We start from the raw sequence: 17589 nt of genomic DNA, 5'->3' as shown, positions 1-17589 counted from the left end.
CATCCTCTTCATTTTGAGGAAAAGCTGTTCCACAGGGCCACTGAACACATCTATTGGCATGGACAGGGTTTTGAACAGTACTATAGTAAAGTACTTTAATTAATCTGTTGGGGTCATATTATAGTTGCTACGGTAACACAAGTGTTTTATAAACAAATGACCCAGTGCTGTAGTTTTTTTACAATATAGGGTATATTATACTACAATTCACCACACTTTACTGTAGAAAAACTACACTCTGTATTTCATTTTATTAGTTCACTATTCTTAATACTACAGTATGCTGAAGCATTCATTAACAACTTGTAAATAATACTAGCCTAAAACAGTATACCCAACTCTCAAAACATTAGTATTTATTATAGAATTTACATTAACCTCATATAGTTTTTCGTGTATTGTTACTAAATAGTGTAGCAATATATAAACCATATCAACATTCTGGAATAATCAATTTACCAGGAGGATCTCTGGAGAGCAAAAGCAGGAAAGGTTTGAGGCGCCAGTGTGGACAAAAGTCAAGCAAACGCAGTGAGACTGAATAAGCGCGCGAGAGACCAGCCAATCAGATTGAAGTACCTGCCCACTTGTGAAAGTAATGTCAGAGCCAATCAGATTTTTCTTTCTTTTCATAAAGAACGGGGTTCGAATCCCACTTAGGCACTTGTAAACTATCATTTTAGACCATTTTGTCAAAAATCACTACTGAAAGAAACAGCTTGAATCAGCCTAGGCTGGTTGGCTGGTTTTAGCTGGTCGACCAGGCTGGTTTTAGAGGGGTTTTGGCCATTTCCTGGCTGGTTTCTAGCCATTTCCAGCCTGGTCTTAGGTGGTCAGACTGGGAGATGACCAGCTAAAACCAGCTTGACCAGCCTAGCCAGGCTGGGAGCCCAGCCAAAACCAGCTACGTCCAGCTTAAACCAGGCTGGTCAAGCTGGTTTTAGCTGGATTTTGCTGGTCAGTTTCCAGCCTGACCAGCTAAGACCAGGCTGGAAATGGCTGGAAACCGGCCTAGAAATGACCAAAACCCCTCTAAAACCAGCCTGGTCAACCAGCTAAAACCAGCCAACCAGCCTAGGCTGTTTTAAGCTGGATTTTTCTGCAGGGATTTGTAATGTTTAACAATTTATTATAGCCACAAAGTATCTAAAACTTGTTTTCACGTTTGAATAGCCAATAAATGTGCTAAATAAATTAAAAATAGAAATACCCACAGTGAAAAAGTTATATAAATTTAAATATTAGTTTAAATACATTCATAATGGTTTTAAATATCTTTTAATATGTAAAGTAGAGAAGTTCACATTCAACAAACTGAATAAAACAAGTCTTCGTTTTTAGTTTATTTAAAAACAATTACAAATGGTGTAATTCAACTCACAATTAAATGATCTCATTGAGTGATGGAATAATAAAGGTAAAACTTTAATTGAATGATCAGTCAAGTGTTTCCAAATGAAATCTGTTAAAATAAGAGTCCTACAAAACAGGAACAAAGACACTCATGAAACAAATGTGATTGTTAATTGTATTTTTTATTAGATGGTTGGTTTTAAGTACTTTAAAAAATAGTAGATAATCCTTAAATATAAAGGGGGAAATACAGAAAAACAAACAAACAGAAATTCAACAATATAGATGCATTACATTACAATCTCACAATAAACATTTTATTAAAAACCATATAGAGGACTAAAATATTGCTAAGAGGCATAACATCAACAATAATAAAAATACCTTTAAAGTTTTAAATGTTAAATAAAATTAATAGTATCATTCCAAAATATTAAAAAGGTAACACTTTACAATAAGGTTGTATAAATTAATTAAGTTTATGTATGTACTAATGTGAACAAACAATGCAGTGCAGTTCATTACAGTATTCATTATTTTATGCTTTAATTAATGAAAATAAAATTATTGGTTAATTCTTGTTAAATCACAGTGCATTAACATTAATGTTAACAAGCATACCTTTAATTTGTAATAATGCAATAGTAAATGTTAAACTATAATTAATAAAGGTTTAAAAGTATAGTTCATTATTAGTTCATGTTAGTACATAGATTAACTAAAAAAAAACCTTATAGCAAAATGTCACCAAAAAATAACAAAACACTTTTTTAACAGTTTTAAGAGCTTTAAAAATAAATTATATATATCTAGTTATTATGGCATGTTACTACTAATTAAATAGTTAGAAAATACTGTCAGAGGATGGGCAAAACACAAAAATAAAACTTAATATGCGCATTGACACAAACGACCAAGTGCAAAAACATAAATTATAGCCATATTCATTCATAATTATGTGAAATAAATCACTAGAGGGTAAATTTGGTTTAAAAAAACTGAAGTTCATTGACTTATGCACAACAGTAAAACAAATGCTTTTGCACAACAGTAACACATTGCGAGTAGTAAAGTCTCTTTCCTTTGACAGATGTTGTAAATCCGCTGAATAAAACAAAAGAAGCAGATCTCGGATGAGTTTATTTCACTCTTCGAGTCAGAATGAAAATGGCATTTTCAAATTTCCCGCTGGTGCAAAAACACGGAAGTGCGCCACAAAGCGCTAGTGGTCGAAAGTATGCGCGCATGCTCTGTCTCACACACACACACACACACACACACACACACACACACACACACACACACACACACACACACACACACACACACACACACACACACATACACACACGCAGAGATAGAGCGTTCTGTGTCAACATACATTTTATCTTTGGGCTTTTTATAGAAAGTAGCAAGTCTTTACAAGTCAATAGGTGCAAGTCCAAGTGAAAGTCCGAGTCATTCATGTTCAAGTCCAAGTCGAGTTGCAAGTCTTTTCATATTTTGTCAAGTCGAGTCTGAAGTCATCAAATTCATGACTCGAGTCTGACTCGAGTCCAAGTCACATGACACGAGTCCACACCTCTGGGCACAATAATACATTTAATAACTTTACATTTTTAAAATGTTTTTGTAGTGAACTGATGTACAATGGTTCTCAATATCAATATGCTCAGATAAATTACTTAGACATTTAAAATATTGATTTTAATGCCAGTAAATGCCAATTAAAATTTAGTTGCTTCATGCAAATATAAATAATTAACTCAAAGGTTTGTAAATTATCATTGCATAAGTTAATGAATAAAATTTTATCTTGTTAAAAATACAACATTTTTCTGTAAAAACAATTTTACAGAAAAATTCTGTATTTTTTACAAATAAGTTCTGGCAACCATAGCTGCCAGTATTTTTCCGTAAATTTTACAGAATTTTTTTACAGTGTAGGACCACACCTGGACCCTTCCACTCACTGCAATCTATTCTCTTATAATTTACTTAGTCCCCCGTCTCATAACTATGATGCACAGGTCGCAGTTGCTTACGAAGGGCTCTTTTGATGCTTTCTGAGCATTCAGCTTCTGTGAATGCTTTTTTCAATTTGCATGCAGTGTTTCAATTTATTTAGTAACCCAGGTACTGGTACTTGATTCCAGGGCTGGTGGCTTATCAGTGAGCACTAAAGGCAGATTCGTGTTTTACCCAAACACTAGCTGGTAAGGGCTGAAACTGTGTACATTATGCATTGTGTTCTTGGCCACTAATGCCCAGTCAAGGGCTGTTTTCCAGTCACAGTTGTTTTCCTTTTTATCCCTCATTTCGTCATTATTAAATTCACCTGTCACTAAACAGTCTGCATGGAGGACCATGAACACTTATCGAACAATAAATAAAGTGCTTCACTATCTCTCTTGGGTTCTTTGTGGTGACAATACTCCCTGCACTGAAGCATGTGAAGTGGTCAATAGCATGTCATAATCCAGGCCCAAGCTCATGCAAGTCCACTGCCACAGTCTCATTATATGTTGATGCCATAGGCAAGCCTGCAACAGGTTTATGTTTCTGCTTACTGTATCTACTACATGTATCACAGTTTTGCACAATGTTCTTGAGTATAGTATTGCTTTCATCATTATGATTATCTGAGCAGGCCAGTTAATTTTTTTTTTTGTCTATTGGCTGAAGCATGTCCAAATTGGCTGTGTAGTTTCAACAGTAGTCTATCTTTTTCTTTAGTCGTCATGTTTTCTATCACAGACAGAACTTCTTTACTTGGTGTCTTGGTCTCACTTGTCTCTTTTTCAACTAGAATGCAGTCATCTCTCAAGTTCACACAGTAATGTCCTGAAGATGTTAGTTTAAGTTTACAGGTTTTTAAAACATTGTTGCTTTGCCATGTGCAATGTCCAAAACTGCGCTTGCTCTTTTGAGTGAGGTTTTGCTTAAAAGCATTGGTAAATCGGCAGGAACAACTTCTGTCTCTATTTTGCATTTAGTGTGTCCTATCCTTGCTGGAATAGCAACTTTCTTTGTGGAGTGAACAACTTTGTCATCACCAAATATAAAAGGTCTTGCACTTTGTTTCTGACTTATTGTAGGGACTCACTCTCTGTTAGCCCACTTGTGTAATCTTCAAGCCATTTTTTCCCCACACATGGTTCTTGTACAGGCTGTGTCTTTCACAGCTGATCCTAAAGCCTCCACCATAAATATTTCAGAGTTAGACTAAGATTCATTTGAAAACAAAGTGATGTTACACTCTTCAATGTCATCTTTTAATCCTTCATCTTTTGTCATTTTTATATGTTTCTTTTTATTTGGACAGTCATTTGCCAGTGAAATGTGCGTTGGCAAATAGGACATTTGTTCTTCGCCCATATTTATTAAGGGGATTTGTACCTTGAGCCACAGTTGCTGTGTTGTATTTAGCTTAGTTGCCTGTTTGCCTGAGTTTCTTATGTTGTAAAAATCATCTGCGCTCTGCTGAGTTCTGACGCCCTCTTGTGGTGAAGTAACGTTATTGCCAAATATTCTTTTCAAGGCTGATTTCATGTCTGTGAAAGAAATCGTGGGGCAAGCTGTTAGCGCTAATTGTTTATCTTTAACAGTAAGACCGGCAGTATCAAGTAACTTGAAAGCTAGTACAGCATCTGGGAGCTCCATTTTAAACTTACGTAGCCTGTTGTATTGATGTTTGAACTCGCTGATGTAGTCCACCATTGAAACATTGCTTTCTCTTGTGATCCGGTCAAACTCTGTGCACGCTTTGTACTGTCGATCTTTTTCTTATTTAAAAAACACAGAGTCCAATTTTTCTATTAATGTTTGCATACCATTGTCAGCATTCAAATCATCTGCTGGTATTTCCAGAGCGCTGTTTCTTGCTTTGCCCGTTAGTGACAAGGTAACTGCCAAGGCTTGTTTCTTTTTGTCCAGGTCTGTGATGCGTCTTTAGATTTCAATCTCATTTTTCCAATTTTCATAAGCTGTTTTCTCATTAAACAATGGTGGAGTTTTGTAATTCCCAGCAGCAGCCATCCTGTGCTACCAATGTTAAGTCAAATTACTACAATGGTTCTTTTTTTTTTTTTTTTTGTAACACACTTTATTCACTCTTTATTCTCACGTAACTCTCGCAAAAACAGACAAGGATCCTTTTATATTCCAAAAAAGCCAGCGCTAGCGCACACATTTATCTTTCGCATGCGCAGCTCATAAAAAATAACTTAACAACCTCTATACAACTTGCTAATATCAGTGATAAAAAAATTTAAAGGTCTTCGTGCTGCCATGCTTCTTGCTCTGTAGTCAAATATGCCTTTAAAATCTACAAAATGATGTCACAACATAGGGGTAGGACAGACTCAACAAACTTGAGAAAGTCAACTTACTGTACTATCCTCTTAGGGCTTTAATGCTATAAGCCCAAAATTAATAGAAAAATTATCTAAAATTTATTAGAAAAAGTATACCCTATAATTATAGGGCCTGTTTGGATGACTAAGTCTATCCAAAATATCAGAGCCTGATAATTGTTATGGAATTCCACAAGGCAAGACCACGAGAACTGTTAGGAACTAAAACAATAAATTTTCCAATCTGAGAAGAAGATGAGCTGGGAAACCAGTTGTTCAACTGTTTCACTCACCCATCCAGAGTCCCCCTCTCTGCCATCTACTTTACTTTCTTCACCAGAGCAGGTCACTAACACACTTAGAGATAGAATCTCCAAGTTCTCAATAGGGTGTATCTTGTAAATCTTGATTTTTTTCTATTTTATGTTTGGTATAATTTTAAATGTCTCTTTGTGATTGGTAAAGTGGTTTTAATTTCACAGTAATATTTCATAATTTCCTTTATATTTGTTGATATGGGTTTTGATGTCATAAGATCTTTGCTAGATGCTCCCCTCCAGGGAGAATGGTTTACACATAAACTCACAAGGGCCTTTGTGAAGCTTTTTTATTGTCTTGAATTTATGGCTGTTTGTTCTAAGTTGTGTATTTAAGGGGAAGGTGCAAAAATGTCATTGGGATCTCATAGCGGCGATACCCCATTGCACTGTATGAGTCTCTAAGCCGTGGCTTCAAAACATATGCTGCAACGTACTTCATCCATTTATAACTTTTGGATTCATCTTTGAGTAATTGATGTTGCATATTGCTGAATTGGCTTTTTATTATTTGATTTTGTAATTGGCATGATACGCGTTCATCTGGAAAATAAACTTGTTAAGTTTTGATTAATTCTGAATCAATCGCCTCACTGCAAGAAGGCCACTGGTTCAAGCTCTGGCTGGGTCAGTTGGCATTTCTGTGTGGAGTTTGCATGTTGTTCCTGTGTTGGCGGGGGTTTCCTCCAGATGCTCCGGTTTCCTTCACAGTCCAAAGATATGTGCTATAGGTGAATTGAATAAGCTTAAATGGCAGTAGTGTATGTGCGTGAAAGAGTGTGTATGGAGTGTATGTGCGTGAAAGAGTGTGTATGGGTGTCTCCCAGTGTTGGGTTGCGGCTGGAAAGGCATCCACTGCATCAAACATATGCTTGATAAGTTGGTGGTTCAATCTGTTATGGTGATCCCTCAGCCGAAAAGAAAACTAAGGAATTATTATGTGGAATCTGCACTACCTCTATGTTGTGACACGATTTTCTAAATTTTGAAGGTGCATTTAACTGTAAGGGGTAGTGTGGCACAGCAGCAAGATCTTTTAATCATTTATTTACTGATACTAACAAGTTGTATGAAAATGACTAAATTAACTACTCTTTTAGCACAAGTGAGCAGGAGTCAGCCAGGGTAATTAGGTATTAGTTAACCCTACATTCTCTGACTGACTTCAGTGTTGAGATCCTGTCCGTGAAAAGACACGGGGCATCCCGGGGCATGGAACTCTAAGCGGCGTTTGGTCCCTAATGAACATATAATTGAAGAGTATGGGATCAGATATAAATCAAAAACTCTAAATTGAGTCACAAACGATGAATGTAATTTGTTCTTACAATAAAAAATGCAGTCTAACTTTAACAGTCATTTAAAATCAAAGTCCGATTAAATTCGGAGCTGAAAACAAACATAAATAAATTTTCATAAATAATAGAATTCTTTTCAGAAGCTCTAGAAAAGGCTTACACACATTGAACTTTTGACCATACAGTTAGATTTGTCATTCTTTTATTCACTTTCTTTTCGGCTTATTCCCTTTATTAATCTGGGGTTGCCACAGCGGAATTAACCACCAACTTATCTAGAATATGTTTTACGCAGTGGATGCCTTTCCAGCTTCCAGCATCACTGGGAAACACCCATACACACTCATTCACACACATACACGACCAATTTAGCTTATTCAATTTATCTGTACCATGTCGTTGGACTTGTGAGGGAATTCGGACACCCGATGGAAACCCACACAAAGACAGGGAGAACATGCAAAAAACAAAAAAAACAAAACAAAAAAAGTGCCTCTGGTGACAAAATTAAAAATGAAGATGTCCAAAAGAGTTTGAGTCTGGTTTCAGTTTTAAGAAAGCAAGAGCTCTGTCTTGTTTTTAAAGCTGGTTTTACTTTTACCCGTTTTCTACAGAAAACAACATTCAATCAATTTTTAAAACATTCAAATACTGTAGGTGATAGGATGTGAAACTGAAATTATGAAGGATGTGCGGTTTCTGTCTAAATACAGCTAATGTGTCAGTGACAGCGATCGCGATTCCAAGCTGTCACCCTGCGAATAGAGAGATGTCCAGGAATAAAACTGGTCTCTAAGTTCATAAAAAAAATGTATTCTGAGCATCTTGATTCCTGTAAGGTTGCAATAGAAAGAGCAAAATCAACATTCTACTCAAATCATATCACCACTGGACATTCAAACACCAAAACTTTGCTCTGTTCTGTTGCCAAATTGTTGAAACCACATGATTTTGTTCAGGGCCGGAGTTTCAAGTTTCAAGCCTTAGACCAGCCCACTTATTTTAACACTAAACACAACGTTATGTTTAACAGTATCAGAATCTATTTTCTCTAAGAATTAGTGCTCATAAATATCCAAACCTTGAAATGAAAAAATATCAAATTAATACAAATATATATTACTCTAAAGCTTATAAAATAAAGATTAGCAATGTATTGAAATTTTTTAATGGCGCTAGCTACTTCATAACTTCAAATATTTTTCATAAATACAAAAACATTAGGCAAGGCAGTGGCGCAGTAGGTAGTGCTGTCGCCTTACAGCAAGAAGGTCGCTGGTTCGAACCTCGGCTCAGTTGGTGTTTCTGTGTGGAGTTTGCATGTTCTCCCTGCCTTCGCGTGGGTTTCCTCCAGGTGCTCCAGTTTCCCCCACAGTCCAAAGACATGTGGTACAGGTGAATTGGGTACGCTAAATTTTCCATAGTGTGTGTGTGGATGTTTCCCAGAGATAGGTTGCGGCTGGCGTAAAAACTTGCTAGATAAGTTAGCGGTTCATTCCGCTGTGGCAACCCCGGATCAATAAAGGGACTAAGCCGACAAGAAAATGAATGATGAAAACATTAAAGTGGCGCTAAATCTCCAACACTATTCTTTAAAACATCACAATGTCATTTTCTGCAATATCTGAATATATATTGTGTGCAAAGTTGATTACAAATGCCCAGTCCATAAACACTAATAAAAAATAAAACCAGTATTGCACACAATCTGCAAGACGTTTTAAACCACAGTATAGTTTCTGAAATTGGCCTAATCTTTCTTTTTCCCCTTTTTAGCTTTCCGATCAAGTTAAGTCAGATTAATTATAGTGAATTATCTGAATGTATTAATTTTCTCTGCATTTTTCATTGAGCAGGTGTAATGTTTATTAATATTAATATTAATAATTTAAATTCATATATTTACTCAATGACAATCCTACCTGCCCATGCTAGTGTGCTGGGCTCTTGACTGGTGCTTGGTAATGTTATGGGGCCTGACTCATCACTATTAGCAGCAAACTGAACAAGAGGGTGCTGCTGAAGAGCCAAAGTACAAGTAAAAGGTAAATCCATAAACAGTGTTTTGCAGACATAGTTCTTTTAAACTGCTCCTATTGGCTTAACATTAACTTACAGGCTGTTTCATTGTCTTCATGTGTTGTACTCTCGTTGGCACTGGTTTTAACGAAAAATGTACTAAGCTTAAACATTTGCCCTCGTCATGCAGCCTGATTCTGTTTCACTTGACCCCACTGAGTGTTCTCTCCATTCCAATTTTCTCCATGCTAAGACTAATTTATTAACCACAAATTGCATAATTCTGTTTTAATTTCTCACTATTATCAGTAGATCATAGCACATTAACAAGTCAGTAAGTATTTTTTCAAATTTTGAACTGCCCTTTGATGATTTTATTACTAGGGAGATCATGAAATCGAAGCCCTCAACCTGCTCGCTTGATCCCTTACATACTGTTTAAGTTAAGTCCTAGAATAACTCACTCTCCTCTTTTATTGCAACTATTGTGTGTTCTTCACTATCAACTGCTACTGTTCCTTTATTTTAAAAATTGCTTCTATTACTCTAATACTCAACAATCCAAATGATCCAAATGACCTAAACAATTTTAGGCCAATTGCCAACTTTCCTTTTGTTTCAAAAATACTTGAAAAAACAGTAGCAGCTCAACTTCATTCACATCTTCAAAGTAATAACATTTATGAGCACCTTCAGTCGGGGTTTCACCCCAAACATGGCACAGAAACAGCCCTTGTTGAGGTTGTAAATTGTCTTCTCTTAGCTGGTGATTCTGGTTATCTGTCTATACTTATTTTGAGATACGATTAGTCATTCACTATCATTGGAATGACTGGCTTCTATAAGAATAGCAGATAATGCACTTAGCTGGTTCTCTTTTTACTTAAGTTACAGAAAACAGTTTGTGCAGATAAAAAATAGACACTCTGATCCAGTTTCAGTCATTTATGGTCTTCCTCAAAGGCCAGTATTAGGTGCACTTTTAACTTTTAACTCGATTTCATATATTTCGTTCTTATGACATAAATTTTCCTTTTTATGCAGGCGATACACAAGTTTATATCTCTACAAAACCTACAACATCTCACCCCTTCTGAACTTACTAAATGTCTACATATATGTGTAAGAATGGGTTTTAAACCACAGCGGTTCGAACTGTAGTTCTGCCGAGCGACTAAAAAGTAATCAGCATGATGGTAAAAAACTGTACATTTCTAGTCAAACCATTCTTCTGCAATCTCATACCAAAAACGGAAATAAGGGCAGTATTAATAGCTATAAATGTGGGAGAGCATTGATATTATGTGATTGTATTGTATTGCAATATGGAACAATTAAATATTAACGTTAAATCAAAAGTAATTCGCAAATACTTGAAAATGAGATGATTTAATGACAATAATTCTCGAAGGTTACAACTGTATTAATTACAAAATAACTGTATAAAATGATAAAATATGAAATGATAAAACATATGATATAAATTGTACCCAGCTTAAAAGTAAAATTAAAGTTACCAGAGGTAGAAGGAGAGACACAGAGGGAGGGAGAGAGAGACAAAGAAAGCAGGCAACTCTGGCAACTGATTGCAGTAGAGTCAAAGAAGATAGACTCCAGAGGAGGAGAGGAGAGGAGCAGGAGAGAAGCAGGCCAGGAAAAGAGAGGGCAGGAAAAGAGACAGAGCTTGAGTTTACCACCTATTTTGTATCTTTCTTGACCATGTGACTAAAGCCATTCAAGACATTCAAACTGACCAATCAACATGTGACCACACCATAAAACCCAGAAAGTCCACACAACAGGCCCTGATCTTATCAGTATCTGCCTTTGTAGTCAGTATGGAACTTCTTGAGTCAAAAAGCATGTTTTGTCATATAAACAAATGCATATGATAATTTAGCCTCTTACATATGTATGACTAATAATTTCTTAAAGTTAATTGCCAGTAAAACTGAGGCCATTCTGGTTGGCTCTAAATCTGTTTTATCCAAAGCTCAATCCTTTACCCTCTTTATTGATAATTCCCTAGTCAATTCTCAACCCACGAGAAAGGTCTTGGGGTTATACTGGATGTCATGCTCTCATTTGGTTCTTATGAGCAATATTTCACATTCTGCCTTTTTTTCCATTTGTGTAAGATAGGAAGACTTCGGTCTTCCCTATCTCAACAAAGTACCGAAGTGCTTGTTCTGGTTTGAAACCAGAAAACCTCACAAATTGATTACTCTAACTGTCTACTATCTGGCATCCCTGATGGGCAACTTCATAGACAACAGTTAATTCAGAACTCAGTAGCTAGGGTAGTCACCCACTCGCATGCTTCTGATCACATAACTCGAATTCTCTTTCACTTGCACTGACTCCCTGTTCACTATCGCATACAAAATTCTCCTCTTAACATCCAAAGTTTTTCATAACTTGGCACCTCACAATCTCTCTGATGATCTTCATTTGTACACACTCCTTTGCACTCACTGAGATAAAGTCATTTGGTGGCAGGGCTTTTTGTTGTACAGCACCAAAGTTATGGAACTCCCTGCCATTGCACATTTGCCAGGTGGACTCCATTTCTCATTTTAAATCTCAGATGAAATTTTTTTTTTGTTTAGTATATCTTTAAATGATTTGCTGGTTTAATATTATGTTGCTTGGTATTTTTACCGATTACATTTTTGTGATGTGCTTGCGATATGCTGTGAGGTGTTTTTGAGTGCTTTAAAAGGCCCCTATAAATAAAAGGTATTATTATTGTTATTAAAGAGCACAACATTTATAGCTCTTTAAATTAAATACTCCATTGACTGTACACAAATCCAAGTATTGCAAAACACAAAAAGTCTGAACTGTGTTTGCAAATGACATAAAGCATTATCTGAACAGCACATCTGACACCCTGTTATATATATATATATATATATATATATATATATATATATATATATATATATATATATATATATATATATATATATATATATATATATAAATTTCTGTGTAATAACTGTGTTGCAATAGATCCTAACAGATCTACTGCGGGGCGTTACACCTGCATTCACAAAAAAATAACACTTCATGTTAAAACTGCTGTTGAGTGAATGACAGCTGCCACCCTTTTGGGGATTAGGGGTGACTCAATAGCCGCATTTCCACTGTCGGGCCAGTGCGAGCCAGGGCTTTAATCGGGCTGGGCCGGGTCAATCGCCAGGGAGGTTGAGCAGTGAGGCTGAAATCATGTTGCATTTCCACTGTCGGGCTAGTAGCTCGCAGCACAACCCTGTGTGTCATGCAAACCCCGCCCCCAGAATGTCCCCCAAATCAAATTGTCACACAACCCGCCCACTTCAACAGGAATCAGGCAGATAAAGCACACCATCACATCATCACGAAACCATTCAAATAAATGCCTCTCCTTTCACTCCGCCCCGATCCCCCAGATTGGACAAGCCGAAAAAGGCTGGCCGCTGGCCCCAAGAAAGCCCCGATTTGGCCCGATTAGGCCCCGGAAGTGACAGTGGAAACGCGACTGGCCTTGGCTCGCCCTGGCTCGCTCGCTTTAGGCGCAACAGTGGAAACGCGGCTAATGATGCCATTATGCCAGACCAATACCCTGTTCCTCAAATTCTGAATTTTTCTGTACGCTTGGCTGGAAAACATTTTTTCAAAGATGCCATCAGTTGCCCCCACATCACAAAGATATTTCAAAAACCGATGTGATAACATGTTCTGGCCTAATTTAATTTTTGTAGAAACCTTGACCTCGAGCATGCTACACAAACTTTCTAGCGTAAGATGAATTCAGTACCAAGAGGCCTTGATTTCCTGTGTCCATTTGGATGACATTTTGGTGACAAGCAGCTCCAATGTAGAACACAAAATCTATCTGCAGTCTCTGTTTAGGTGCCTCAGCTAGCATGGCTTCATAATTTACCCTGCCACATGCCAGTTTGGTTTGTCAGAAGTTAACTTTCTCTGCCACTGAATTACTAGTGAAGAGGTATTTCCCAACAACTTACCTGGACAAATGTAATGATTCAGTCATTGGTGAGTGTGAAACAGGCTTTAGCCCAAGCAACCATGCGGTATCATGAGCTTTTATGGACACTTACATGTGACCTTTTGGCACTCCTGGAGATATGACCTCAGACTGCATGCCTCAGTTCACATCATAACAACAAGTTATGGACAGACCTAGCTCGAACCCTTGTTGTACAACTTTACCATACCAGTCAGGCCTAGATTAAGAATTCAGAGGCCCCTGGGCACAATGTCTCATATCCCCCTCCCGTCCCCGTGGAATTAATCTTGACAACCTGCATCCTCTGGCTAAAACATCTTCAGTATCGATCTAAACACCACAAAGGATGGCGTTGCTAAATGCACGCCTTTTGGTAAATAAGACTTTTTTGCTCAATGACTTTTTCTCCGATCAAAACATGGGTTGTATGGTTATCACGGAGTCCTGGGTTAAGGTAGGAGATCTCACTCCTTTCCCCGATTTACTTCAGATTGACTGCTCTTTTTTAATTCGCCGCGTCTAAACGGCCGCTGGGGTGGACTAGTAATGGTTTTTAAAAACTCTTTATCATCTTGCTGTCGGCTGCTTCCAGATTTAAGCTTCAATAGCTTTGAAGTTCAACTACTTCATTTAGACTGGAACGGCCCGCTATGCATTGGTGTGATCTATCGCCCACCTCACTCCACAAAAGATTTCATCAAGCACTTCATTGAACTGAACTTGAGCTTTCCGACATTGTACTCTCCCAATTTTTGATATCCGATCACATGCCTATTCTATTTACGCTGTCCCTCACAAAGATTGCATATTGCCCTAATACGCCTACCATGCTGTCAAGAATCTATACATCCAATTTTAGCTCGGATTTTAACCAGTGCTTTACCGATTTCTACGTCAAATCGCGCCTAGATTTTGCCTCATCAGAACTGGATGCTGAACAACATCTTGATCTGCTGCACTTGGTCTGCCAAATGGCAGCAAACAAATCTGCACCCCTTATATAATGCAGACAAAAAATAAAATCTGAACCTTGGGAAAACGTTAGAGACACGCACTTTAAAACAAAAATATAGACAGGCTGAATGTAAATGGAAAAAGGACAGACTTACCATTTCTCTTTAACTTTTCAGATCTGCTCTGTTTTCTTATCAGTCAGCTATAAAACAAGCAAAAGCGGCTTATTTTGCCAATTTAATTGAGTCAAATCACTGTAAACCTAAAGCACTTTTTGCTGTTATTCAGTCTGTTGTAAATCCTACAGTGAATGTGCTATCTGATGCTTCTTCTTCTCTATGTGAGAGCTTCTTGAACTATTTCAGTAACAAAATTACAACTTTAAGGTCACAATTAAGCCCATCTGGGGTCTCAGTGGATCCCTTAAACTGTCATCTCCCGGTATCTGTTTTCACTACCTTTTCTCCTGTTACCTTAGTGACTTTGGAATCCGTAATTCAAAAAGTGGGGGGGGGGATGGGGGGGGGGGGGGGGGTTGTTGGGAGTGGGTAGGGGGATCCAAACGGTCATGTTGTCTATCGTGTTTAGTGTTGGTCAACTGTGGTAGCATGTTTTAATTAGGAAAAAAACATTTTATTATTATTTTTTATTTTTATTTTGCTCTTTTATTGATAATCTTTCTATGTTCCTTCCAATTATGTGTTTATTGCTGTTTTTACTGTTTTATGCTCATATCATGTGTTTATTTTCTTTCTGTAAAGCGATTTGTGCAGCCTTGTGGTAGTTGGAAATGTGCTATATAAATAAATAGAACTTGAACTTAATACAACTAGTGAAAAATTAAGGGATTTAAATAAACTTGTTTAGGTTTGCTGAAACAGTACAAAAAAATATATTTAAGGGTATTTTGAATGTATAACTTCAATAAACTTATAATGCATATGATTTGGATATAACACCTCTCCAATCCAGTTCTATGAATCCTCCATAAGACACACAGTTATTAATGATTCCTACTTGTCTTTATGATAAAGAGTAGGCAAAATCAGATATGTAGTGGGGAAAAGAAGAACGTGTTCATCAGACGCTGTATTTGAACCGGGTTCATAATCAATTGCGTCGAAACATGTTACCATGCACTTTATGAGCTACGCTATTCATGCTGCTGTCATTTGCGCTCCTTACTTATGTTGTCACTGTCAATCAAATGGTGATGGGCGTGATTTACTCAGTTTATTTCGATGAGGTGTGCTATTTGCTCTAAGCCTAAATAGACATTCCAAAATCTGCACTTTTCCCCCCTCGCAGGGGCCCCAAATGAGCATGGGCCTCTGCTCATAATGCCCATCGGTTAATCCGGCCCTGATACCAGTGCATTCCACTTACAGGCAAGCTGCCTTTGTAAGCGTTTCCATCGCTCTATGAAAACTGCACTTAAGGCTGATTTATACTTCTGCGTCAAGCGCACACGTATGCTACGGCACAGTCTACACGTTGACGCATAATCCTACAGCATGGCTGTTGGCGTCGCTGATGTGTACCTCTCAAAAAATGTAACTACAAGTCGCAACAACGCATATCGCAAGCTCTGTGATTGGTCAGCTTGGTAGCGTTGATAAGTCTGGGTGGGACCGAGAGCCGCATGAGCCCAATGGAGTGATTGTTTACAGTAGTCCTGTAAAGGAGCTCTGGATGTTTTGTGTTTACCTAATGATTAAAGTTGTTCAACGTCCGCCGATACCTGCCTCAAAAGGAGTGAGTTTGAGCCACTTGTACATTAAGGAAGTTTTCAGAAAAAACAAAACACCAGCGAAGAAAGTCGACACAGAGGAACATTAACACCTCACTGCCAACTAGCGTTTCGGAAGTTTTATAGCAGAGCAGCAGAAGTAAGGAGAAGTATAAATGCACGGCTTAGTGTGTTGCATGCGCCCTGAGTCACACAGTGAGTGGAGCAAAGCGCATCAAATGATCAGTAATTAAAAGGGAAGAAAGAAAAATGGCTATATGGGGAGATAAGAAAATGGTCAGGAGATGAGTAGTTTGAGACCCCTGCTTTAAATCAAGTTCAACCATCCTACAGGAGATCGATCTGAACATAGGCCAACATTAGTTTTGTATTCCTAATTATTTCATACCCATAAAAAATTACTGCTAGATAACGATCACCTGTTTTTTTACTTAATAAATAATGATCAATCAAATCAGGTCAGAAAGTTGTTTATTGTTGAACTAATTTTGTCATCTAATCTCCTCGCAAAGCTTTGAATCCCTTAGAGAAGCTATCAAACCATGTCAACCATGATGACGCCCCGTTTTTAAAGCGTTAAATTAATGGTTAAAAAATTTACGTCTGAACCTACATCAATTTGATGACAAGTGCGTTCAATGACTAATGCCAGATTTCAAAATTTTTGAATCTTGCTTTTATGTTATACGCCGTTAAAAGTGAAATATGCAAATGTCTATCTTTCTTTAAAAAAAATAGTTTTTAAACATTTCAATAACTTTTTTATCAATGAGCAATTTTCTAAAACAAATATAACATGAAAAAAAACACCCATCCACTCAGGTTTTTTCTATTGTTATTCTTTATTTTTCCTCCCCAGGTTACATCCAAGCATGTCGTGCACTAATAATTACATCCATTGTGCTTGGCACATTTGGGCTGGTAGCAACTCTGGTAGGTATGCAGTGTTTCAAAATAGGAGGAGGCAATTACATAATGAAGAGTAGAATCGCTGGAGCTGGAGGTGTGTTCTTCATACTGCAAGGTAACACAGTTACTAATTGAAGCGGTTTATGAAAATATGGTAACATAAATATAACCAATTAAGTTCTTTTGACCACCTAATATACTTTTTTTATATGAGTTACTACCTTCTTCAAGCTAAATGGGTCTTATATCAGTTCAGATTTTTTTGTTTAAATTATCTTTTTCTTGTATAAAAAATAGAATTCACAATAAAAGGAACTGAGGGAAACATTTTCTTGATATTTACACAAACAATTATACACTAAGAACATACAACAATTTAAAAAACTATGTTTTCATAATATGTGTTGCTTTAACACAGTTTATTTTGTATTTATTTTTTTAGGTCTGTGCACAATGACTGCAGTGTCTTGGTATGCTTTCAATATCACTCAGGAATTCTTTGACCCGCTTTACCCAGGAATAAAGTAAGTGGAGGGACGAGTCTTTATATTCACACTCACACACACTTTTGCTCAAGAGCAGGGGTTATTTGTAAAGTACAAGCACACGTGAATATTCA

General features: G+C 37.1%; 1 protein-coding gene across 1 annotated transcript in view; it reads left to right on the top strand.

Annotated features, from left to right (window-relative positions):
• Positions 1–17589, top strand: part of cldn15b (claudin 15b) — a 46695-nt gene that overhangs the window by 24780 nt on the left and 4326 nt on the right. Inside the window, exons 2-3 of the mRNA NM_001040314.1 lie at positions 16921–17085; positions 17413–17494. Coding sequence (NP_001035404.1) covers positions 16921–17085; positions 17413–17494 — 247 coding nt within the window. The remainder of the gene's footprint in view (positions 1–16920; positions 17086–17412; positions 17495–17589) is intronic.

The sequence above is a fragment of the Danio rerio genome, chromosome 5, assembly GCF_052040795.2.
Source record: "Danio rerio strain M-AB ecotype USA chromosome 5, GRCz13ab, whole genome shotgun sequence".
Classification (NCBI taxonomy): domain Eukaryota; kingdom Metazoa; phylum Chordata; class Actinopteri; order Cypriniformes; family Danionidae; genus Danio; species Danio rerio.
Note: the sequence above shows the minus strand (reverse complement) of the source record. Positions and strands in the feature narration are given on the sequence as shown.